Consider the following 26,571-nt stretch of genomic DNA (forward strand, 5'->3'; position numbering starts at 1 on the left):
TGTTTTTTGTTTTGTTTTGTTTTGTTTTGAGACAGGCTTTCTCTGTGTATCCTTGGCTGTCCTAGACTCACTTTGTAGACCAGGCTGGAAACAAAACAACAGGGAGTTTGTTTTCAGTTGCTCCAAATGAGACCGTGACTGAGGAGCCATCAGGCATTGACAGTGATCGTGAAAACAAGGGACCACAGCGCGGCCTGTGGAGAGGGAATCTCAAATATTTTGATTTCTAAAAGATTGACGAGAGCTCTGTTTAATGATTAGTGCTGTAAGAAATGAGTAATATTTACCTATTCTGAACAGTACCGAAGAAAAGCCAATATCTTTCCAGCCAGGTGCTACATTTCCCACAGTCAGTATAAAGAATGGGTGGAAAAATCTTTACTTAGTCATGCCTCACTCAAACCCACCACTCCACCATTTTACATAATGTTCCAGGAGTTATTTTAAAAAAAAAGTGATCGAAAATGTTCATACCTCAGGACACGGTGGTGCATGCCTATAATTCTCAGCACTCCGAGGAGGAGCAGAGGCAGGTGGATCTCTGTGAGTTTGAAGCTTGCCTGGTCTAGAAGAGTCTATGACAGCCAAGGCTACACAGAGAAACCCTGAAAAACAAAACAAAACAAAATCATACCAACCTTAGCCTGGCTCCTATATGGAATCAGCAAGAGGTACCAGTGAAGACGCAAGTTGAGCAATGACTTGGCAAGAACTGAGCTGCTCAATCCTTCTAAGCGTCTGCGAAGCTCGGGGAGCCTGGTGTGTCCCATCTATTTGAATGAGTGACATCGGATGCTTGTTCTTCATGACCCCAGATAACTCACACACTTAAAGGGACCTGCTGGCATGTCTGTGCAAGTTGTCCTCTGCTAAGTCTAAATTTTACGGGGATAATAGTTCATAGTAGATATGCCTTGGAAGTAGCTATGTCCTGGAAGCTTACACTCAGGAAGTTTACAGTGACTGTAACTGATTAACTGATCTTTATCGTCCTCGTGCGATAGGGGTTCAGGTGACATTGTTGAGTGCCTTTTGGATTTTGGCAGAGATGCCTTGGAGTCATTCGTTATCCGTCAATCATTTACAAATCCTTTCTGAAATCGACTTAGCAAATAGAGTGTTACCATCATAAGCGTGTATTCTTATAAATTTGAGTCCTGATAAGTGGCAGTGCTGATGAGCTCACGGAAGGGGGGGGAGGGGGACAGAGGGGAAGGGGAAGGTGTTTCAGATGCTGTTTCAGAAGATGCCCACATTTGTTGAAAGGAAAGGGTGAGACTGCCCTCTAATTGAAACACAGTCCCTAAAACAAGAAGCGGCTGTGGATTATGTTGTGGTTTTTCTCCACGGAGGCACAGGTAAGGTGGTTGTTGGCTGTGGCTGAGGCTTGAATGCTAAGCACCTGTTATTTGAACTATGTGTGAGCGATACTTCAGTCTCTCTTTCAGAAAAATGTGTTCCTTTCTCACAAGGTATTTGGTTCCTATTTCTACTAAATTAGCCGGAAAGATAAGCTTCAAAAGACCAAGGTAACTCATTAATACCGTGTTTTCTCAGCATGCCAGGAGGTTTCATAGGAGAGTGAGTAAAGGGTGACAAATAGCAAGTGGCATTTAGGAAGGTTCTGGTGGAAACCTCCAGTGATATTATTCAACCTTTTCCAAACCCCTCTCCAAATAAATAAATAAATAAATAAATAAATAAATAACCATTTAGTCAGAGGCAGGCAGCACAACAAGAAAGCCAGTGTGTGTGTGCTGTTGGATGTCCTGTCGGCCATGAGGCAAAGAGAGAAGCAGAGTAAGTCACACAGTGATGCCGATGAACCCCACGAGCCTTCTATAGGGAACACAGTAGAACGTGATGGAAATGACTACTTAGAATTGGGGTCATGACCAAAAGCGAAATCTATGTATTTCGTAAGTTCATTGAGACCTGTCTCACCCCTAAGATGCCACCTCATACAGCTCTTCTGTTTATTATGAGGCACAGGCTGGTCTCAAACTTGCTTTGTCCCCCTGTCTCAGACTCCAGTGTGCTGGGGTTGCAGGTATGTGCCACTGTATTCCCGATGACTTTTTCAGACATGTGAGGGTGCACTACAGGGTCAGTTGCATGTGCTGTGACATCTAAACATGCTCTGATAGATCACCTCTTCCTCACAAAACACTGTGTTCTTCCCATACACACTTAACATAACTGCTTAACACAACTACTGAATTCCATCACCTGTATTCTCTTCTCTCTCTCTCTCTCTCTCTCTCTCTCTCTCTCTCTCTCTCTCTCTCTCTCTCTCTCTCTCTCGTTTCTCAAGACAGGGTTTTTCGGTACAGCCTTGCTGTGCTGGACTTGCTTTGTACACCAGGCTGGCCTCCAATTCGGATCTGCTGCCTCTGCCTCCCAAGGGCTGAGATTAAAGGCATGCGCCACTGCAGCCACCACCACCACCTGGTGTACTTTTCTTTATAAGGAATTCCAGCCTTAATAAGACCAAGCATTGGAGCTGGAGAAATGGCTCAGTGCTTAAGAGCATTGACTGCTCTTCCAGAGGGCCCAGGTTCAATTTCCATCACCCACATGGCATCTCACAGTTGTCTTTAACTCCAGTTCCAAGGGATCTAATAGGCTTGCACAGACATACATATTCAGGAAAAACACAAATGTACATAAAATAAAAATAGATAAATAAATAAAGATGATTTTTTTTTTTTAAAAAAAGGGCCAAACCATGTGTGGTGGTACACACCCATAATCCTTGCACTTGGAGAGGCAGAAGCAGATGGATCTCTGTGAGTTTACTGAAGGCCAGCCTGGTCTACAAAGCAAGTCCAGGATAGCCATGGCCACATAGAACCTTGTCTGGAAAAACAAAAACAAAAATAACCAAAACAAATCAGCTTAGGGATGTAGCGGAATAGTACAGTGTTTGCTTGGTATGCATGGGCCCTGGTTCAGTCCCCACAGCACACACATACAAACAAGTATTTTTTTTTTTTTGAGACAGGGTTTCTCTGTGTACCCTTGGTTGTCCTGGACTCGCTTTGTAGACCAGGATGGCCTCAAACTCACAACAATTCTCCTGCCTCTCCCTCCCAATAAACAAGTATTTTGAAATTAACATATACTTGTGGGCTGCAGTACAGTTCCGTGTGGAGCCTTGCCTAGCACGTCCATGCTCATGGGTTTTATGTCCAGCACTGGAGAAGCAGTGACATGAACTAGATAATTAGCTAACTTCTTCCTCATTATTAGAGTGGTGAGTATTCCCGCCTGTCACTCGGGAGACAGGGTCCCATTCCCTAACGCAGTGTTAGCCATTTTGCTGGGCCTGGGGAGGCAGAGGCGAGTGGATGTCTGCAAGTTCCAGGCCAGCTTGGTCTACAAAGTGAGTCTAGGATAGCCAAGGCTCCACAGGAAAAAAAAAACTTGTTGATAAGATAGATGAGAGATAGACAGATAGATAGATAGATAGATAGATAGATAGATAGATAGATAAATGCCACAACAAACAAAGGAACAGGCAAGAAGACAATTTAATCGAAGTGAATGAAACCTGATGCAGTGTTGATGCAAACAGCACAGGTTGCCTTGTTTGTGGGGACACAGGACTTAAAGTTCAGAAACAGAGACTTTGACAGCATGCTTCCCAGGCAGGGCTATCTGTTCGCTCAGCTGGTGTTGGCTACCCTGTTTCAGACTGCTTACATTGCATGCACAGGTATCAACCAAGCCTCACCTCCATAAAGTCACATGGATACGGAACCAAGATATTTTCAACATCCAATTGGACCACAGTCACAGTGTGGCTACTTCTTTTCGTTTGGTTGGTTGGTTTGGTTTTTGTTGTTGTTGTTGTTTTGGTTTCGGGTTGTTTTTTTTGGTTTTTTTTTTTTCCAAGACAGGGTTTCTCTGTGCAGTAGCCCTGGCTGTTCTGGACTTACTTTGTAGTCCAGGCTGGCCTTGAACTCACAGTGATCCACCTGCCATAGCCTCCCAAGATCTGGGATTAAAGGCATGTGCTACCACGCCCAGCTAGTGTGGCCTGTTCTAATTCCTCCTTTCAGAGTTCACTCAGACCCAAGCCATCCAAACTTGACCGCCCCGCCTGGAAGAAGTGCAGGGAGAAGTGTTCCTTCTCTGCACTCTTTTCCTTCCACCTGCTGTCTCTCTGCATAGCATGTTTGTCACTCTATCCCAGCATCCCAAGTGCAATGAAGGGAATAAAGGGTGAAATGAAAATATTACAGTAAGGTATATATATCCTTCTGGTTTCACACTGATTCTGTAGTGATCGATGACTGGGACGTTCTACTTTTACCTCCTGAGCACTGGGATTCTAGTAACTAATGGCTGAAATTTTGTTACACTGAATGTTCATATATTGAGGCAAAAATTACATGTGCACATACACTGTCTCTGCTTAGTTTAAAGGAAGTACCGTGCAACACAAGTGGCTTAAAGCGATGAAGGCTAGAAAGTGTAAGGCACCTGCTTTAAGTACCTAGATACAGATTCTCTGCCAGACAACTGGGAATAAAACATATTTTCAAATTCAGCACCAAAACAGGCAGTGGCATAAATGCGCCTCCCGCTGCCGTACCTTCATCCCATCAAAATTTCAGAAAAGGTCTCTTCCCTGTTTAGTGGCCAAACAATAAACATATACACTGCTATCCTCCGCCCCCATGATCTTACCCATACTCTAAGTTTTTTCCTTCATAAAGGAACTGCTAACACTGGGACTTCGCCTCATCGACACTCCAATTTAAACCATGGCTCTACCTGGATTTTAACACATTTATTAAGGAAAGAAATGTGTCCGTCATGCTATTCATCTGTCACTTCTTGCTAGGCCTAGGGACTCACAAACTTCGGGTCTTCTTGTATTTTTGAATTCTTGTATTTTAAAAGTTTACTGCTTCAAAGACAAATGAATGGAGCTTTATCCAGAAACCAGTATGCCTTCTAACTGACAAGGCATCCCTGAGGTTGTGAGCTACTTGGTGTGTGTGTGTGTGTGTGTGTGTGCACTCGGGAACAGAGATGGGGTGGGGTGGGGAAGGGGTGTCGGTGAGGGGGGGAAGGGTGCGGAGGGGGGGTTGTTTGTTGTTTGTTGTTTGTTTGGCATGTACAACTGACAGACCTGATATTTATTGTGTGACCAAGGTTGGCCTCAAACTTATGGTGATCCTCTTGCTCTGCATCCCAGGGTTCCGGGGTTACACTGTGAGCCACTGTGCCAGGAGGGACACTTAAAAATAATCATGACAAGAGAGTGGAAAGCTGTGACAGTGAAAATCCTGGTTTCCAGGGTGGATTTCACGAACTTCAGAAAGCATTTGGACTCTCAGAAACATTGGGGACGTTTCCGTCCATGGGAAATCTCGTTGAGCTTTGGTTTCGATATTCTAAGAGGAGAGAGTGACAGAATGTTAGACAGAGACAATACGATCCATTTCAATACAATTTTGATCACACAATCAAACTCACAGAGCTATTGTGCATCCTAGGGGCCGGTGAGATGGCTCCGAGGGTAAAGGCACCTGCTGCCAAGCCTGAAGACCTGAGTTTGATCCCCTGGGACCCATGTGGAAGTAGAAGAGAACTGATAAGCAAGTGTTGTCCTGTAACCTCCACCTGTATGCCACAGCATGCGGGTGCCCACCAGCACACACACACACACACACACACACACACACACACACACACACCAACACCACAACCATCACCACAGTCCATCTCTCTCCCTTTTTTGGTTTTTCAAGATTGGGTTTCCCTGTGTAGCCTTGGCTTTCCTGGACGCACTTTGTAGACTAGGCTGACCTTGAACTGACAGCAGTTCACCTGCCTCCTGAGTGCTGAGATTAAAGGCGTGCACCACCACTGCCCAGCCTACAGTCCATATCTCAACCACCACCAACAACAGCAGCAAATAATGTGATAAAAATTTTAGTTATGCTTCCTAAAGAGTTTTAAATGTATTGGTTTTTTGTCCCCCTTTGAGAGACAGTTTCTCTGTGTAGCCTTGCCTGTCTTAGACTCACTTTGTAAACCAGGTTGGCCTCAAACTCACAGAGAACTGCCTGCCTCTACCCCCTGAGTGCTGAGATTAAACACGTGCACTACTGTGCCCTTATAAATATATTCTTACAAGAATATAAGCTAGTGCATTTAATAATGCCACTTTATGAGTAAAACCTACTTCTAATCAAGCTGAACTATAAGAGTTCAATGTCAGTCTGATAGTGGTGGCGCACACCTGTAATCCCAGCACTTAGGAGACAGAGGCAGGTGGATCACTATGAGTTCGAAGCCAGCCTGGTCTACAAAGGGAGTCTGGGGCGGCCAAGGCTACCCAGAGAAACCCTGTCTTAAAACAACAACAACAACAACAACAGCAAAAGCCCTAATAAAACAACAATAAATAATTTTTCAATCTCCCCTAATTGTATTACCCGTGGATCTTCAAGATTCTTCAAATATCATTTAGTGAGTAAAGTGTGATGGCTGACTGCAAGAAAAACACTAATGACTCTTCTTTCGGTAAGCCGATCTAACTGCTGCTTTCATGACAGTATTTGCGTATTTTTATTTTATTTTATTTGGTTTTACAAGACAGGAGTTCTTCTGTGTTCCCCTGGTTCTCCAGGAACTAGCTCTGTAGACCAGGCTGGCCTCAAACTCAGAAATCCTCCTGCCTCTGCCTCTGCCTCTGCCTCTGCCTCTAGAGCACCAAGACGGAAGGTGTGCGCTACCACACCTGGCTGTTTGCATGTTTTAAGAATGATGGGCAGGGCTGCCATGTAGTTCAGTGGTAGAGCACCTGCCTGGCCTGCGGAAGCCCTGATTTTCATCCCCAGCACCGAAAAGGTAAGCAGGCTGGTGAACATTTGCAGGGGTTTTCAGAAACACGACTGACGTGAACCTGTCACTTTAAAGAAAACAACTGATGGCAATTTTATCCAATGAAAAAACTGGATCCTAGAAAATGATTTCCTGGCACTATGTGTTTAAGACTTTCCCAAAAACAAAAGGATTGGCCTGAGATCTGATGCCCTCTTCCAGTGTGCAGGTGTACGCGCAAACAGAGCACTATATATGTAATAAAGAAAAAAATTTTTAATGTCCTCATTTTTTCTATAAACAAAATTCTGCCTAAAAATGGGCAAGCTTGGATGCAGGCAGAGTAGATAGCCAAACTCTGCCAAAACAGGGTAAGCAAGGCCTCAATAGTTCCTGCCTCACAAATATGTCTGTCAGATATGTTGGGCCAGAGGACTGGAGATGATGCTCCAATGTTATAGAGAGTTTTAGGTGACTATTCAGGTAGAAAACTATCTCTGTCATCTTCTCATTAGGAAAGCTACTAACCTGCACTCCCGGTATACTCAGGTAATCAGTTTTATTCCTTCTCAAGTCTCTGATGGGGTTAAAGACCAGATAGTTTAATTTTACAATTAAGCTTAGTAAGACCAGATAATTTAATTTTACAATTAAGCTTAGTTGTTTAGGAGTTAAGATATTTTTAGGTCTAGATAGATGTTTTAAGTTGATAATAGATATTGATTTACATTCAGAATTTTAGATCCATCAAAATAGGAAAAATGTTTTCTTCAAGGCTGCCAAATACAAATAGCCAAAGCATTAAGAGGCAGGTGGATCGTTGTGAGTTCCAGGCCAGCCTGGTCTACAGGACAGCCAAGGCTAACACAGAGAGACCTTGTCTTGAAAAACCAAAAAAAGAAAAGAAAAGAAAAAAAGAAACAACACCCATGCTGGTCAGGGGTGGCACGCGCCTTTAATCACAGCAGAGGCAGAGGCAGGTGGATCACTGTGAGTTCGAGGCCAGCCTGGTCTACAAAGCGAGTCGAAGACAGCCAAGACTAAACAGAGAAACCTTGTCTCGAAAAACCAAAACCAAACCAAACCAAACAAACAAAAACAGAATGATATATGAAAAATGCTTTATACATTCATCATTTTGTCCCAATTTTATCTCAGAGTGTAACTTTTACTTTCTGGAGGTACAGAAATTACCCTCACAGCCCAATGACCAATATACAAACTAGTTAATTCCCCATCTTTCTTTTCAAGGCAATTGATCACATCGTAGGGAAATGACCAGGAGCTTGGAAGTGTTACCTGTAGGGTTTCAAAGTGTCAATCATATCTACAGTCATCATTTGAGGAATTAATGTTGGCCAGTGTTATCATCTCAAATGTGTTTGCAGAGGTCAGGGGAGCAGTGTCTGTCCTCCTCCATGCAGAGAGGCAGTGACATCAAAGGGGCATGTCACAACCTTAAGTTTGGTTAGTGGATTTAAGGTGGTTTGGAGCTTTATCCACTAAGTGTGACCTCCTGACCTCTTGGATTTACAACTTTCCACTCTCTGGGCTGCAGAGAACCCCTCCTTTTCTGAGTTAATCATTTCTTCACCATTATCTGCCCAGAGTTCTTATCTCTTCTGCTGTCACTTTATAACAGGGTCCTCTTATCAACCGGCACAGGGTCACGTGACCAGCCAAAGCCTATTGACAGCTTCCTTTCTTCTGATTAGAAACCATCATGAAACTGGAGACATGGTTTACAGCAGGTCACTGATGCTGGAAAAAGTACAGAGTCCAGGAGAACATGGGCTTGCACCTCTCTGAATTCTAGCTTTTTCCCCTCTTTTTTTCTTAACTTTCACTAAGGGAGTGGGGGCTACTATAGACTGAAGTTCCCTTCCCAAGGTCGCAAAAACATGACAAGCTGCAATCTTTCTCATGCTCAATGACTTCTGCTGTAAGCCAAAGGACAGCCAGTGATTTTGCTAAGGATGTCTGCTAGTTCGGATCCTGGAGATTTTCAAGGATTTCTAAAGCGTGGACTTACAGCTGTTGGTAAGTAGGAAGCCACTCTCTTAACATCTGCTACTACTGGTGGATTTGTGCCTTAACGCACTGCTTTTCCTACGGTAGTTATTAAAAGCACACAATAAGCCCGTGCATATACCACACATTGGTTTTTCTTGAAGTTCAAAGAAGCAGATGAGTAGGTTCACCCCATGACTATCATTTATTGGATCCAGTGTTTGGGGGATGTCAATGTGTTAGATCAACTGGGCCAGAAAATACAGTTCTTTTTTTTCTTTTAGTTTTTCAAGACAGGGTTTCTCTGTGGTAGCCTTGGCTGTCCAGGAACTTGCTCTATACACCAGGGTGGTCTCGCCTCTGCCTACTGAGTGCTGGGATTAAAAGTGTGTGCCTCTGCTACCCAGTAGAACATTACCTTGTGGTGGGGGGCGCTTTCCAGCATTGTGACATTTCAAGGTGCTGGACAGGGAGACGTCTCATTGACTAGGATACTATAGGGCAAAAAAAAAAAAAAATGTTTTTCCTGGCAAATGAAAGTCATTCAAGACTATCATTCAAGGCTCTGGGTGGGGATCTACTGTGAGTGTGACTTGCTTTTATCGACAGAAAAAAAACACATACCCTCCCCAAAAATGGACCCTAGAGCTCAGACACTTTCCAGGCTAGCATTCTATCAATGGGCTACACACTCCTAGCCACTTGAAGTATCTTGGGTCTTGTTATTGCTCTGTGAGGATGGGGGAGGGTTGGGGTTTGTTTTTGTTTTTCTGAGAGAAGGGGGTCTTGTTGTGTAGCCTTGGCAGGCCAGGAACCTGCCCTGTGGTGATCCTCCTGTATGGAAAGCTGCAACTGTAGGTGTGAGCCACCATACCCGACTTTTTTTTAAGCAGAAACGCTCGCGCGCGCGCACACACACACACACACACACACAGACAGACACAGACACACAGACACACAGACACACAGACACACACACACACACACACACACACACACACACACACATCAATGTAGAGTCTCAGGTTTGGTAATATTACAGTAAAGATGACATTCAATTAATCCTAAGAGTTAAAGACAAGGGAGGCGATCTGCCTTGTGACACGCTGTGATACGCGTGCTGTACAGCGCGCCCCCTTTGCTTCCTCTGGACCAGGGCCAGGGCCGGCCCTTCTCCGAAGTCTTTGCGCTGTCAGTGATCTCCCAGGCTCTGTTGGAACAGGATAATCAGGGTTCTGGCTTTGTCTCCTTCTCTGGGGGCAGCCAGCTGACTCCACCTAAGGCTAATTGCCTTTTTTTTTAAATGGTCTAGCTACGCCCTGAAGTATCAATTGAGGAAATGTTCACCAAAAAAACGTTCTGTACTTACGAAAAAGAAAACAGTGGAAAACGAATGCCAGAGAGAGAGAGAGAGAGAGAGAGAGAGAGAGAGAGAGAGAGAGAGAGAGAGAGAGAGAGAGAGAGAGAGAGAGAGAGAGAGAGAGAGAGAGAGAGAGAGAGAGAGAGAGAGAGAGAGAGAGAGAGAGAAAATATGTAGCTATTCAGGGGGCAGAGGAACCGGGCACCAGAGCTTTACAAGCTTTGCGGCCAACGCACGCAGTGCCCTTCGCGCGGGAACGCGCCAAGCCAAGCGTAGGGGCTAGCAGGCGTACACGAGAGAAGCGGGTGCCGGGCTCGCACCCTCACAAGGCTGCGGGGGGCTTTGACCGCACAAGCTGCCCAGCACAGGAAATGTAGGCTCTGGGACCACACACGCGGTGCTCTTGCAGGGTTCCCCCCACCCCCCGCAAGGATGAATTAAATATGGCAAGGCAGCAAGTGGAGTGCCCACCAGGAGTCGAGCAGGAGCTGTTTTCACCCACTGCACCGCAGTAGTCTCTCGAAGGCTGTGCTGGAACGGAGGTGCGAACCAGAACTAGCGGGCGGAACTCCAAGGGGGTTAATAGAGCTTTAACACCCTCCCCATGCTCCCTACCCTCGCCTAACCGCTGAACCGTGGTTCCCCGCTGGATCTGTTTAACACCCAAGCCCTAGGCTTGCCTAGGATCTTCTTTTTTTTTTAAAAAAAAAATGCTATTCACTTCTGCCAAAGGGCTTGAGGGAAGAGGTGTAGAAAATTAAAGGAGGGGAGAGAGGAGAAAAATAGGAAGATAGGGTCAGGGACATTTTTCTGCACAGCCAACTAGGCTTATTTCTCCTGGTCTTACAATCCTCTAGGTGTTTTGGAGGGTGTTCCCATGGGCCTCATCTCAGCGACTGGAAAGCGGCTATGGACATAGAATTTCCCATCTCTATAGCTGGGATCCTTGGAAGGACCGGGCTGTCTGAAGGCTAGGGCGGTGAGGTATCTTCAGACCAGGAGCTTGAAGAGGCTGGGTTCATTCCTGAAGGAGAATTGACCCTTTAATGAATCTTTTTCACTGCACAGGGCAGGCCCTCTGCGATGAAATCCTCACTACACGGGGAAGCTGCAGAGCCAAGTACCTGGGTCATATGAGGTGGCAAGCTACATGCAGCCTTGTAACTTCCAGTAACTCTGGCTGAGGTCTCCAACACCAAGCTCAACTTAGTTGTTTTAAGTCTTTGAGACTCGAAACATAAAAACAAAAAGCAAGAAAAGACACAAGGGGCCAGGTGGTGGTGGCAGCCTTTACTCCCAGCACTTGGGAGGCAGAGGCTGGTTTATCACTGTGAGTTCGAGGCCAGCCTCGTCTACAAAGCGAGTCCAGAACAGCCAGGGCTACACAGAGAAACCCTGTCTCGGAAAACCAAAAACCAAAAACAAAACAAAACAAAAAAGACACATGGATAAACAAATGCAGGCTTGGTCAGGCTTTCTTTTATTGACTCGTCTACCTGGCCCAATGGCTGAGGTTATCTGAATTCAGTCTTGAACCCAAGTTGAGCTACAGAAAGCCTCAGTTACTCTCCTTAGGCATCAGATACTCTTTTCCTTCACCCCACATGTGCCTGCTTCTCTGTTTGGACCTCCATTGACCTTCACCTTATTGGAAGAAAAACTCTCTGGGAGATTCATTTGGCTTCAAGGAGGTTTTCAGGAGCTGGGAGGCACGGTCCTCTGGTCCTTTGGGGTATGAGCAGTATTAGCTTAAGAGACTGCACCTGAGAAATCCAGGTGATCTGAAATTCACCAAATTGATTAATGCTACTTTTGGGGGGCGGGGGTTAGGTTTTGATTGATAAACAAAGCTTATAAACTGCAAATAACTTCAGCTGTCTGGATGGCAACTGTGTCTAGGGACAATGTATGATCAGTAAGGATGGTATCAAATCCTACAAGATGGACAAGTTAGCTGGTGCTGATCACCTTTTTAGTGGCCCTAGGAGGTGATTCTCTCGGGGTGGTGTCCCTTTAATCTCAGCACTTGGGAGGCAGAGGCAATGGGATCTCATGTGAGTTCGAGGCTAGCCTGGTCTACAAAGTGAGTCCAGGACAGTCAAGGTTACAAGTTTTTATTCAAATTCCTTATGGAAAGACAACCTTGGGTGAAGTTGGGGAAAGAGGGCCAAGCAAACCTGTTATTTCCCAACAGTGTGTCCTGCTGCTCTCTATTCACTTGTAAGGCTTACAGAATTTATCTGCGTAGCCTTGGCTGTCCTGTACTCGTTTGGAGACCAGGCTGGCCTCAAACGCACAGAGATCCACCTATCTCTGGCTCCTAAGTGCTTCGATTAAAGGTGTGCATCACCATGCCCAGCTTTGGTTTGGTTTTTCAAGACTGGGTTTCTCTGTGCTGCCTCAACTGTCCTGGACTAGCTTTGTAGACCAGGGTGGCCTCGAATTCACAGAGATCTGCCTTCTTCTGCCTCCCCAGTGCTGGGATCAAAGGAGTACACATGGTTGTGGTATTCTAATTTAAGGTTGGTCAGACTCCCCCCCCAAAAGAGGCTTATAATTGGCTCTTTATATTCCTTTGCATTCTGTAATGGAAATCAGATTTGGGTCCCTGTAGAATTCAAAATTGGCAATAATCTCTAGGGATGTGAAGGTGGATGTAAGAGGGATGAGAAAGAACTCTTGATGGTCCTGGCCTAGGGATGGTACGTGGTTTACTATAGCAAGGCACATAGCTGCTGTGGTCTTGGCCTACGGATGGTGCATGGTTCACTACGGCAGTGCACGCAGCTGCTGTGGGCATAATAAGCTAAGAACATTCACAGCACCCATGCTAGTTAGAGCCAGTATGAAGAAGATGGGGATGTCACTGGAGTGACTGAGTTTAGAAAAAGGGGATCTGGTTGTAAACCCAGCACTGAGGGAAGCAGAGACAGGTGGATCTCTGCCAGGCTGGTTTACAAAGCAAATCCAGGGCAGCCAAGGCTACAGAGAAAACCTGTCTTGAAAATCAATAAGTAAAGGGGTCTGTATTGTTGGCCTGTGGAGGGAGGGCATAGGCAAAAAGTTCCAGTTAAAGAGTTTTGTTTTTAAACATCTTTGACAAACCCAGTTGTCCTTCCTGGTCAATGTAAGTGCTGGGTTCCCTGCCCAGAATCTGAACAGTGTCTTCATTCTCTCCCAGTTCAAGATGATCTCCTCAAAGGACCTCTGTAGAGTCAAAGAGAACCCTCGCACAAAACCCTTCGCTAGTTTTTAAAACTTTCCAGGTTCTAGACAAGAAACTATGGGGAAGACATTTGTTTTGGTTGGTTTGGTTTTGGGGGGTTGTGGTTGTTTGTTTGTTTGTTTGTTTGTTTGTTTTTGGTTTCTCTTGTAGTCCTGGCCACACTTTGTAGACCAGCTGGCCTTGAACTCACAGACATCTGCCTGCCTCTGCCTCCCTAGTGCTGGGATTAAAGGAGTGCACCACCACACCCAGCTGATTTCAATGATTTTGTCTCAAGTATTTTGTTTGTTCTTTCTTTTTTTTTCTTTCTTTCTTTTAAAGGTTTTTCAAGACAGAGTCCTGGTTATTCTGGACTTGCCTTTGTAGATCAGGCTCGCCTCGAACTCACATCAGTCCACCTGCCTCTGCCTTCCACGTGCTGGGATTAAAGGCGTGCACCATCACACCCGGCTGTTTGTTTGTTTTTCAAGACAGTTTCTCCATGTAACAGGCCTGGCTGTCCTGAAACTCTCTTTGTAGACTAGGCTAGCCTCAAACTCACAGAGATCCGCCTGCCTCTGCCTCGGATTAAAGGTGTGCACCACCACGCCTGGCTTGTCTTAAGTCTTGTTTACTCTTTCTACCTCTCTCTCTGTCTTGGTTTTGAAATAGATTCTCAGTTTGTAGGGACTGGCAGCCTAAAATTCCAGATAATCCTTGTTCTTCAGCCTAAAAGGTTGGGATTACTGATTGGCCACATCTGGCTCCTACCATCCCCAACACCTGGTCCCTACCACCCCCAACACCTGGCCCCATTCTGAGCATTGTTCATGATAGAAAGGTCATGTGTCACCTAAGCTTCCCCCTCAAATCCATACCATCATCTCTTGGTCACAAAAATTGCCTTCTGGGTAGAGCAGACATTGAAATCCTTTGAATTGTGCAGGCTTTAAAGTTTTTATTTATGAGCATTTTGCCTGTATATCTGTGTGTTGCTGGTGCCGAAAGTGGGCGTCTGGTCCCTGGGGACTAGACTTACAGGTGGTTTTGAGCTGCCATATGGGTGCTGGGAATCAAGTTGGGGTGTTCTGGGGAAGCAGCCAGTGTCCCTAACTGCTGGGTCATCTCTTTATCCGCCCCCCCTGAACTGTAAAGCCTCTGGCTCTTGTGGGTTGCCCATGCTCAAGGGTCACCACACTACTATAAGGTTTTTCACATTGCCTTTTTATAGACGAAGTAGGACTCAAATTGCTGCACATGACAGGCTCTATATGGCAAGCACTGTTTTATTTGAAGAGTCAGGTAGTCTCAGAATAGGGTCTTCTCTGACAAAGGTCCTTTCCCAGATCTTAACAGCAAGATTTTTAAAAACCACGTAAGTCTCTTGCTAACTCAAGAACCTCCCACCTTAGCCAGATAGCGCGAAGACTGGTAGCTTAGGACAATTTTTAGGCCAGGTTGAGGCAGGGTGGACCTCTTTGGACGACTGGCTCTAGGACTGTCCGCCAACGCCAAGTGGTGCTGGATCGGGTCCACTCAGCCCAGATCATTTTCTACAGCTCCAAAGCCCTAAGCTTTGTCGACCTGATCTCCTTTGAAGGTCGCGGGCTTCCAAGGCGCCTTTAGCCACTGGGCTGAAGGAAGTTCCCAGTGACGTCATCTTAAATATGAAGAGCCTTAAATTACCAAAACGGAGGTAAAAAAAAATCTCCAAAAGTCCTCCTTTCTTTCAGAATGAGGATGAAAGGGCGTTGAGTGGGGAAGGGGAAAGAGAGATAATCCTGGGAGGGGTTATGTATTAGGACATTCCTTCGGGGCGGGGATGGGGGGGGGGGTCGGCGGGGGGGGGGGTTATGAATCGATGGGTTTTGCCAAAAGTCTGGGAGTGGTTGCCTGCCCCCGCCCCCGCCCCCACCCCCAAAGCGGACTTATTTGACACGCGCGACACAGAGCTTTTAAGATGTTTTTTAAACGAGGGAAAAAGAATCACTTCAAGTTCGTGTTTTACTTTGCTAAGCTTCGTCGATAAGGTGCGCCAGGGTTTTGCCTTCAGCTGAAACAGGACTCAGTTCTTTTTAAAAACAAAGCGCTCCAGGTGAGGGCGTGTAGCCTGAGGCGGGAGCTGGGGGCTTAACCCCTAGAGCCTAGCAGGCGAAACGCGGTATTTATTTAACTGATTTTTGCAGCTTCTGGTGGCTTTTCAAGTGGGAGGCGGAGGTGGGGAGTGGGTAGTTCGAGCTTCAAGAGCTGTTAAATTCGCTTCTATTTTTCTTTGGGCTGTCGTGGCTAGGTGGAGAAGACTTTAAAAAAAAAAAAATCTAGGATTCTTCCGGGGCCTGAGAAGTGCATGATAACTATATACGTAGAACCAGAAAGGTAACTTCTCTTTAATTTTCTTTTCTTTTTAAACACCAAAAAGGGAAGAAAAAACGTGGAGACGGAGGAGGAAGCGTTAGACTTTTGTTTGCCAGGATAAAGTTTTCTAAGTTCATTGCTAAGTTGAACCGGGTCTCTCTCTTAGCTTCATTTTCCCCGGTGCGCAAAGAAAGCGGTTTCTGTTACTCGGCTTGTAGCGCTCAGGAAACTTGAATTGGTCCTGAAAATCTTGACTTTTTTTTTTTTTCAGCTGCAGCCTAGAGTGGGTTACACGCACTGGGCGGACCGGCCCTTCTTAGGTCAGGTCAAGGGCAGGCTTGTTCACTGTGCGTGCTCCACCGAACGGGCACGCAACCTCAAGTAGGGAGAACTCGCAATTGCATCCTCGTGGGTGGGGAGTGCGAGACCTCCTCAACTCCAGCCAGCTGGGTGAATGGGGCGCGCACAGCCCCGGAACGCCGAGGCTGGATAAAATATGCCAGGCCTGCGCTTCTCGGGCTCATCAAGGCTGCGGGAGCCTCCCCGAGCTATCATCCTTTGTAATTGCAACCGTCAATCAACAGTTGAAGACAAAGTCAAAGCCGGGAAGGGCGAGCCCGGGAGATTACCCTTGCTGGAAAGGAGGAGGCGCGGGGCGGGAGGTGGAGGGGTGTGTGTGTGTGTGTATGAGTATGTGTGTGAGGAGGGAGAAGTTTGCTAGAAGTTGGCTGGGGAGTGAGTGCCAGAGAAATTCAGAATGCTCATGGTAGCGGGGGGGGGGGCCGTGGGGGGGGCGCGGGGGGGGAGTGGAGGGGGGAGGGCGCGGACTTGTCCTTTAGTCTTTGCCAGAAGGCCCTGGTGAATTCCTACTAGAGATTCCTGAAGAGGCACAGTGGCATTTAATTAAAGATAGTTCTCGCGGAGGCTGGGCTGTGCGGTCAGGCTCGTAGCTGATGCAGACTCGGGTTCGCACTGACCGTTGTTGGCGTTGATATTTAGACCACATAGGCCCTGTTGCGGCCCCCCCCCCTTTTATCACAACTCTCTCATCTTCCCTGGCCATTTAGTCTCTCGAGCCAAAGGAACCTAGAACCATTCCAGGTAGTGGAAGGTGGACACCCTGAGCTCCACCTCCTCCTCGCACAGCTCTAGGGTGGAGAAAATTATAGGAGATACTTCGACCTAGATAAGGTCACAGAACAAACTAGTCCCCTGCTTCTGTGAGGTCCTGGACCCAACGGAATTAGACGGTGAATGGCCCAGAGTGGGTGTTGAGTAGTCTAGAGGGCTTTGGGAGGGTGCACGCTGAAGGCTCGGGATGAGCTTGGAAGCTTGGTTTCCCTCACTCCTCCCTCAGTGTCTGCACCGAGATCCAAGACTCAACACTCCCCAAAACTTGAGGAACAACTCCAGGAAAAACGTGAGTGTGCCCTTGAATTTCCCACAAAACCCAACCCCTGATTTGACTTTGGAATTTTCAAGACCTTGGAACCCTGAAATAAGGCTGATCTTGTCCCATCCGGGTGGTGGAGGTCAGAGTTCTCTTGGTGTGTCTGTCTGTCTGTCTGTCTGTCTGTCTGTCTATGTAGCACTGGCTGATCTATGCTAACTATAGAGACAGTGTATAGACTATGCTGAGGTCTGAACTCACTGAGATCCTCCTGCCTCTGCCTCCCAAGTGTTGAGATTAAAGGTGGGAGGCGCTACATTTGTCAAGGAGGCAGTTTCTCTGTTGGTCAGATCTCTAACCCCTTCAGTTGGCTGTTAGACAAAAGCTCAGCCTAGACTGATCCTCAAAGCTAAAGAAAGCCAGTGGTGCTTACTACTTTAGTGTCAACGGTCAGATTCTTTTCAATTTTGTCTTGAACACCCTGGCTCTCCCCCAACCCCGACTTCCTCATTTGTCAGCCTTTCTTGGAAAGTCTGCCAGTGAAAGCCCTACTTGACTGACCTTTGACATCCATTACCCTGTCTTTGGAAGATGTGCTGGGAGGCAGATTTAGCTTGACTGGCAAGCCACTAACTTGACCTAAGTAAATCCCTTCTGGCCCAGAAGCTGGTGCATGACCACAAAGTTCACCTCACTGGGTCAGCATCAGCCTCTGGCTCTGGTCAGGTTTCTAGCCACAGTAAGTCACAAGGTCCTTCAATTCTGGGAGCCACCACAAAGATGCCGGACCGAGAAGCTGGGGTTCTGCATCCTTTCTTGGCTGGCTGGGTGTGTAGGTAGAAGATGAGCAAAGGCCATCATGAGCCCTTATAATTGCAGTGAGTGGGGGCTGTTCTTAAAAGCTTTAAAATATACTGATTTCTCCTTTGCCTGAACTCCAAAGTTAAAGTAGTGAGTCGTGATTTGAGCCCGGAGACTTGCTCCCTTTCTGAACTATGTAAGAAATGCATTTGTAATTCAAAGTGATGTCTTAAATAGCAGGCAATACTGAAAATGTTATTGACATTGCTACTTGATCCTAACGTGAAAACTTGAGCTTAATGGTCACTAATATAGGTAAATTCAGCCCACTCCCCCATACAAACTAATTGGCAGGCCCCCTTGATTCCTGTGCCCAGAAGGGACTTGCTTAAGCCAGACTAGTTTTCTAAGAACCCTGAGAATGCTGTGAAAACTGAAAATTGAATAATTTATATTCTGAATATGTACTTTTAAAGCAATAAAATGAATCAGTTTGGAGAGTCAGTATATTTGAATTGCTAGCCATCAGTGGATAGCCCACTTCATATAAAAGTGTGGGCAATGATTTGGAGTAATTTTATATTCATTAAGTACTAGACTGGGCAGTTTATGTGATCTCCATCCCATTTAAATAGAATAAATTCAGATCTTTTGAGATTCAAATCCACCCCCTTGTGGGTAGATTCTGATAATTGCCCCGTTACACAGCCGACCGGGGTATGAGGCTTTTTGCGTGCATTCAGGAGACTAGGAAGGAGGTTTTTCATCTTGTTGGGGTGAGATCTGAAAACTTTGAAGATGTGCCTGGGCTAGCGGCCTAAGCGCTTGCATAACAGATGGTTATTTAAAACTTAAAAGAGAAGAATGTGGGGGGGGGGGGCTCGTGTGGATGGGGGGGGCACCAAAGGGACCCTCGCATGTAAAAAGAAAGCAGGGGCTGTGATATTTCTGTCCTGTGTGGAAAGAGCTCCCACTGAAAATTAGGTAGTCTGTCACCGAGATAATCTTGCTTGTTCTTCATAAGCGGGGAGCTATGCTGGAGATGAGCATGGGGGAAGCAGGAGTGGCTGTCATTTACTCCAATTCCATGCAACCTTAGTTGTCCCCAAAGTGAGCCTCAGCCCTTGGGTTCTTTAAGGTGCAGACACTCAGTGTTATGCTATTCTGATGTCTAGGAGCCGAGAGGACCAGCACCCTTCCTTATGAATTCAACATCATTTTTTTTTCTTCTGGGTGTTTTAAGTGGGCACTTGACTCCTCAGTCTCCTTTTACCCTCTACTCATGCCAGGACCACCTACAGCCATGCCCTCCAGCCCAGTCTCTTTGCCTCCCCTCAGCTCTTTCAAATGGCCTCTCGGCCCCTCAGATCCTTGGCCGCTTTGCCCAGACACAAGTCGCTTAGCTGAGAAATCTAGCAGCATTTACACCCCCCCCAACCCCTCCCGCCCCGCGCCAGGGTGGGGTGGAGTAAATTAAGGCGGGGTGAAGAGGTTGAGGCAAGCAGGGAGGCCAGAGCTTCCCCCATTGGCTAGTAGCTTAGTGTCCGACTTGAGTCCGGGAACCTGCATCACTGTCTTCACCTCTCACCTTCCCCCGCCCCCCATCCCCCCTTACCTCCCCTCTCCACCAGCGGTCTTCTCCTCTTTTCCCCGTCACTGTCACTCTCGGGACTGGAAAGGATTGCTCTCAATCGGAGAGGAGAGGGAGGTTGGAACTTCAGAACTCCATACTTGTAATAGTGGGAGCCGATAAAGAGGGAATAAGGGGAAGAGGCGGAGAGGAGATGAGAGGACAGTAAGGGGAGGGAGGGGGGGAGAAGTAAGGCGAGAGAAAGAGAGAGAGAGACCCCTGCCGATCCTGAGCCAGAGGGCGGGTGCAGGGAGGGTTAGGAGTCCGGGAGCCGCTCTGCCGCGGCAGCAGTAGCAGCTGGCGGCCGCCTCTGCTGCCCTCCGGAGCGCGGCGCGCACAGATCGCTGTCCCAGGCAGCGGCGCCCTGGCTGTTGCTGCCTCCGCCCATGCGGAGCGGAACCCAGGCAGCAGGACACCGGCTTCTTAGTCTGGCTTGGTAACCCGGATCTCCCGAGCGCAGTTCAGGGACAGCTCTGAAGCTGCTGGACCGGACAGGGCTCCAAGGTCCTGCCTGGCAGCTCCGGCGAGCGGGTGGGTGAGCAGGCGCGCTGATCGCCCCTTCTCTCTTTCTGCTGGAGTTGAATCTGTGCTGCCCGTGTCCAGGTGCTGGGCTTCCGGATCGACCCCGACCCCCCATTCCCGCCCGCCTTGTCATGCTACCCAAAGTGGAGACGGAAGCCCCAGGACTGGCCCGATCGCATGGGGAACAGGGGCAGATGCCCGAAAATATGCAAGGTAAGGGGGTGCGTTGCGGTGGCGCTCCGGCTCCAGGCTTTTACACCAGGCTATCCCTGCGGTCTTGAGCCTCCTTCCGCATGGACACCAGAGCAGACCCGCTAGCAGTTTGCAGCCTGCTACAGGCTGCCGAGCCTCGCGCGGGAGCCTTGTGCGGACCTCCTCCCTTGGCATAAGCATAAAAGTTAATGACACTTGAACTAGGCGGCCGATGGTGCTTTCTCATCAATGTCTAATTGGACACTTGTAATTAAGTAGAGAGACTTCGAGCTCAGAACCAACTGGGGCTGGGGCAGCTTGAGGCTAAGGGTACTGTGGAATAATCTTTACGAGGAATGGAATTACTCTCTGGTCACCCGGTTCTAGGTTGTTTGAACTGTCACGCACGTTAATGCTCCCGCGTGGAGGGAAAAGACTGACGAGGAAAGCCAGTACATACAAGAGAAGATCAGAGGAAGGCGATTGGAGTTATTAGTGGTGTAACACCCCCCAAAACCTATTCGAACCCGGCAGCCTTTTAGGGTAACTCCAAAACCGCTGGCATAACTTAAAAGCACCAATTACTCCAACTCCATTTCTGGCCAGGAAAGTGCCGAGTGAGAGGTTGGGGTGCCCATCGCCATTTGGGTCTCAGTATGGCTATTCCATTTGTGTCCCTGTTCTAGATTCTATTTTCTTCACTTTACGCTTTAAAACTTTATCTTAACTACGCGTCAGGGTGGGAACAATGCTAGGAAAAGTTCTTCCATCTTCGCCCCTACCGGAGTTCAGGATGTGCGGGGCCAGCTTGTGATCCCCCCCTCAAAGCTTCCTGCCGGTCTTTGGCGAACTTGAAAGGGTCAGACAAGCGTTGAGAGCAGAGCTACAGTGCCGGGGAGCATGCTCTAGCCGGGAAAACCTAAGGTCGCACAGGGAAAAGGGGTGGCAGGCGTGCGGGTGGGGGCAAATGTCCTGGGTGATCTCTTGGTATACTCTTTAAGTTATTTGGTAGGGGCTGTAGAAGTTCCCCGGCTGAAGTGCTTGTTAACTGCGTGTGTGTGTGTGTGTGTGTTGCTGCTGAGGAAGTACTGTAAGCCCAAAGAGATGCACCTGGGATTCCTGAGCAGTCCCCAGGCCTGCTTCCTGCGTTCTGGCCTCTAGCTCTGCTAAGTTTCCTCCTTGGCAGGAGGACTCGGTGTTTGCTACTTCCTGTCCCCCGATGTAGACATTTGGGGTTGGCGGAACCCGGGAAAAGCAACGCAGTGGAGGAGCGGAACACGAGCCTATAGAGGACTGGAGAGAGAATACTCTGGTTGCGTTTTCTTAGTAAAGTTGAGAAGGCTCTTCTTGGTCCCAAGCCACCAAGCCACGACATTAGCTTGCCTTTGTGCCAAGGGAGATGGGGTGATAGTAGACCCGGCCCTCAGGTAGCTTTGCCCTGGATTCGAAACCAGCAGGGGAAAAGCCTGGAGTTTTGCAGCCTGGGCTGTGAGCGCCTGCTCACGAGGGATGCATTCATACTTTGGCGGGTGCCGGAACCCAGAAAGAAAATCGTTACTGGATTCTCAAGCAGCAGCGCGGAGCATTCAACTTCAGAGGACTTAGCTTTTCAAGACACGGTTGTTCCTCGCCTTTTTTCAGGCTCACAGGTTTTTCTTGGGGCGGGGGGGGGGGTGGATTTCTTTCTCCAGGTGGATTTTGGTTTTCCTGAATTCTTAGTTCAGGTGCCCCGGGGGCCCTGTGGGTAACAACAACAACAAAAAAAAATGATGCCCTGGCCTCCCAGATGTACCTCTCCCCACTCAGACTCTGGATTTTGCCGGAAAATGGACCTCGGTCTTTTCCATGTGGCATCTCCAAGGTGGGCAAGTAAGTGGTTGCCAGTCTGACCATACTCTTAAATGTGAAGTTAAAGGTTACTTTGTTGGAAGACGGGGAGGCAGATAAAACACATCTAGGAAAGTATAGTACCCCCTTAGCTCCGAAACATACCTAGAGGCAGAAGCCATGAGTTTGCAGAGCTCCACAAGTAAACTTCCCCAACCCAAAGATCGTGGTGCAGCCTCTCTACCACAGTTGGGACTAGCGAGATAGCATCCCTTATTTCTAAGTTCCTGCGTCCAGGGTATGCCTTTGCTGGCGTCTCTTCCTGAGATCTCTGCAAACTGTTGCTCACTCACGGACGAATTTAAGCTACAGCTCTGCGTGGGGGAGCAGACATCGCGTGAGAACTCAGGAAGAAATTAACTTAATTTGGAAAAAGAAAAATAAGGATACTACCCGGAGATAAAGAAGTGTAGCACTTTGGCTACCGGGTAGGGGCTATTTATCCGTTTCCTTTTTAGTAAACAAATCTGAAGAAACCTCTGCCAGGCTGTGGGTACCCCTCCCCCGCCCCACCCCCTGCAATGCCACTGATTAACTTAAAGCAAACTCTCTTTGGAGTTTGTGCGCCTTTGGGTAGCAGAGGGTTGAGCAAGGGCCCGGAGCTGGGTGTATGTGCAGTTCAAAGAGGGTAGGGGAAACACTGGTAGTTACCTGTTGTACAGACCTGCCCCTTGCCTGGATGCTTGCCCACCCCTGCTCTGCCTGCAGCTTGGGAGTAGGGGTCGGGAGCTTGACCGAAGTTGGTTTTCCGTCTTATCTGATAGTTCCTTGGGGTCCGCTAGCCACTGACCTTAACATACACGATTTATCTTTTTGGCTGCAAAGACTCTAGGGCATTTGCGGGTTAGTGTCGTTAGAGTACTCCCCATAGTGAGCCAGGATACTATGGTCTGCTTTCTGTTCAACCCGCAAAGGCAGTCTCACGGAGGTGTTTATACTTTGCAAAGCTTATCGGAAGCTTGTGAAGTTCGTTACAAAGCGCTAGAACTCTGCTAAACCCGAGTGTGTTTCTTTTCCTATTCTGTTTCTGCAACCCCCCTTCCGGGTGTCCTCTCCTCTTCCTTGTTTTTATTTTCACAGGACATTTTTAAACGTGAGGAGTTGAAAGTGGCCAGAGCAGAACTATAGTCAGTACGGAACTGAATGTTTTGATTAGTGTAACAGACTTGAACCTTGGGAGCCACAGGCTGTTGTTAAAGTTGCTTCTGAAGAGCAGGTTTCTGCGGCTTCGTTGCTCTCGCAAGTAGCCTGTGCAAATTAGCATTGCTAGCCTAGCGAAGTGAAGTGTAGATACAGCAGGCCATTTCAAGAGTGTACCAGTCACTTAGAGCCTGATTTTTGCTCTCGTAGGCAAAAGTGACATCTTGGAACATTAGAGGTTTAAAAGAAAGTTTAGGTTGTTAATATTCTGTGGTTTGTGTTCCTATTCTGATCTGCTGGCTTTTGTTCAACAGTGGTCAGTTTAAAATGTTAACAAAAAAAGATGGAATTATTTTTAAGATGCATATTCACCCGATGCCTGAAGGTATTTCCCCTTCCTTGTGTAAAAGTAGTTCTCTTCCGATACCAGCTGGGTACACATGATTTTACATTTTACCTGATGATATTTGGCTACCAACCATCAAAAACTGCTCCCCCCCCATTGGGAATTAATAGGGCATGAATGCACATTTCTCTTTTTGTTTCAGTGTCTCAATTTAAAATGGTGAATTACTCCTATGATGAAGATCTTGAAGAGCTATGTCCTGTGTGTGGCGATAAAGTATCCGGCTACCATTATGGCCTCCTTACCTGTGAAAGCTGCAAGGTTTGTCTTTCCTGTGCTACCTATGAGATAAAACTGTGGAATTACTCTTCAAAGCTAAATTTAAGCTGTTTGTTGTTTCTTCTTTTGAACTGAAGAATGAGGGGAAAGATGTTATAGGGAGACTAGAATTTAAAATATGTCTAATTTAGTTCCATGGGCAAAGATAACTATGCTCTTTAGGAAACTCTGTCAGCCTCACGGCTTTAAAATAGTTTATTATGGTCCAGTGATGTATCTGTAAGGGGATTTCATTTCTAACAGTCCTAAATACTGATTTTGCTTGACTTATATGTATTTAAAGCATCCTTCTTGAAAGGAAATGTGACAAAGTATATCCCAAGTATGTTTCAAGTTGAGAGTAAGCTGTGCTGCAAGTTGGAACTTTTCTTTTTTTAATCCAAAAGATGTGAAGGTCTGAATTCCCAACTGCATGATTTCATCCTGATGGATTCCAAAAATAATTTAAAGATTTTTTTTTCTTTTGGAATTTATATCAAGGTACTAAGAAACCAGATTTTAGTTTCTAACTGAACAATTATCAAAAGTATATCATGTGACTTATTTAAATGCAGGGAATTTGAGTGTGTTCAGTGTCCTTTGTTATTACTAATCTTGTCAAGACCTTAAGGATTTGTCTCAGTTTTTTTTAATAGTCCCCATAAATTCAACTTTCTCTATTTTTTTCTCCCAATATATTTCTTAAAGTGGAAAACTCAGTATGTTTATTTGAGCCATTGCTAGGAAACTTCCCTTTATTTTCCACAACAAAATAAGATTGTTTCTGTTTGCGTAAGAGTCCCATCTTAGTAGAGAGTAGAGAGAGATGTTACTCATTTGAAAGCCACACACTATTTCTGATCAGTTCCCTTGACTGTAAGCAGGCACAAGCTTTGCTGCAGTTCGGCTCCATGGGTTGTGCACATGTCCCTGTGTGAGTGCATGTCTTTTCCATTAGTTGGACTTTTAAAACACAGTCCCCACCCTTGAATGGGTTCCAGTGGCATTAGGAACATTTCCCCATTTTGCTCTTGAAGTCGTTTTCCTTTTAACTGTCGAGTGTTGACATTTGTAAAAGATCTGAGGTATTTTGCTATTCAGTTCTAACATTGGCATTTTACAATGGTTTGTGACTGAAATTGTATGAGACTACCTAGAAACAATGCGGGACTCCTATGACTTACCTCTGCTTGGAACATGAATGTTAATAGGAAACCAGATTTGGGGGGGGGGGCGGAGAATCACTGGTCAATATGGAGTGTGTTTTGGTTTTTTTTTTTCCCTCCCCCTTTTCTTTTTTTTTTCTGACTGTTGGAACAGAATGGTACAAAATTGATGTAACTCCTCTGGAATATAACTCTGAGGCCAGAAAAATCTTCACCGAGGCCTGGCACGGCTGTGGAGGCTTGGGCTTGCTGAAATGTAACATAAGCCACAGGACCACGTAAGGGTTCAGTGGCATAGTGGAAGGACTTACTGGTGATTTCCTTAGAGTAAAACAATAGAAGACCGTAGGCTAGACTTATGTCTCCCCCCCCCTTTTTTTCTCTTACAGGGTTTTTTTAAGCGAACAGTCCAAAACAATAAAAGGTACACATGTATTGAAAACCAGAACTGCCAAATTGACAAAACCCAGCGAAAACGATGTCCTTACTGTCGATTCCAAAAGTGTCTAAGTGTTGGAATGAAGCTAGAAGGTAAGATTCTGCCAGCTAAGGCCCCGGGACACGGAGTTTAGAACACTGCATGTGGCATGGGGGCATTCTCTCTTTAGCCTTCCAACACTACTGACAATGGTGGAAAAGATTTTTTATGTCTTGTCTGTAGAATACCCTCCCATTTAAACATGGTACCAACTATTAAGGGGAAAAAAAAGACATAGGAAAACTGTCCCTCTCTCCTTTTTTTTTTTTTTTTTTTTTTGTTTTGTTTTGTTTTTAGTTTGGTGTATGATACATTTGATATTGAAACAAAAAATCAACAAGACTAAAGCAATTCTACTGAGATCAGATAAAATTAATATGGAAAAATGTGGAAAATAGGATGAAATAACTCTGATTTTTTAAAGATCAAGATCCCCTAGGTTTGTTTGTTTAGGGAATTTCTTATGCAAAATTTCAGTTTTTAATAGCATAAAAGTATACACCTATACTTTGTCTTAAAGAAAAAGATAATGACTGAACCTATAAAATCCAACAACTGGGAAGCATGCAAAACAAAGGACTTGACTCAGTACCAATGGTGCGATGAGCCCGAGAGAACGGTCCTTCCAAAGTCTCGCTCGGCCATTGAAAGAGCCCTATGAGGCTCAGCTTGGCAGCCAGTGGAGTTAATATGTGACTGCTGTAAATAATTTGTACTTCATGACTGTTATGGTGCGCTGCTATTTTCCAGCCTTTGACCTGCTGGCCTTCCCACAGATTAAACAGACTGCAAATACCGTAACATGGGGAGGTACCCAGCACCGTGCTAGACCAATGTGTTTCATTTGATCAAGGAAACACAATCTGCTTTTTTATTTGGAAAATTTCTGTTGTATAGCACTCATTCTTGGGAGAATTATGGGGGGGAA

The 26,571-nt window shown here is 46.5% G+C and overlaps 1 protein-coding gene across 8 annotated transcripts in view; it reads left to right on the top strand.

Moving 5' to 3' along the window:
• The first annotated feature begins 8,718 nt into the window (after positions 1–8,718).
• Positions 8,719–26,571, top strand: part of NR5A2 (nuclear receptor subfamily 5 group A member 2) — a 119,567-nt gene continuing 101,714 nt past the window's right edge. The window contains exons 1-6 of one of the 8 annotated variants that reach the window (XM_084778822.1): positions 15,334–15,513; positions 15,709–15,794; positions 17,131–17,193; positions 20,198–20,329; positions 23,884–24,002; positions 25,555–25,696. In XM_084778822.1, the coding sequence (XP_084634948.1) occupies positions 20,248–20,329; positions 23,884–24,002; positions 25,555–25,696 (343 nt within the window). In that variant the 5' untranslated portion in view covers positions 15,334–15,513; positions 15,709–15,794; positions 17,131–17,193; positions 20,198–20,247. Of the gene's footprint in view, positions 8,884–15,333; positions 15,514–15,571; positions 15,795–16,055; positions 16,094–17,130; positions 17,194–20,197; positions 20,330–23,883; positions 24,003–25,554; positions 25,697–26,571 lie in introns of those variants that run through there. The other 7 variants (XM_084778820.1, XM_084778823.1, XM_084778824.1 and 4 more) reach the window with 7 other exon arrangements.

This window comes from Acomys minous, assembly GCF_964271855.1.
Source record: "Acomys minous genome assembly, chromosome: 1".
Classification (NCBI taxonomy): Eukaryota; Metazoa; Chordata; class Mammalia; order Rodentia; family Muridae; genus Acomys; species Acomys minous.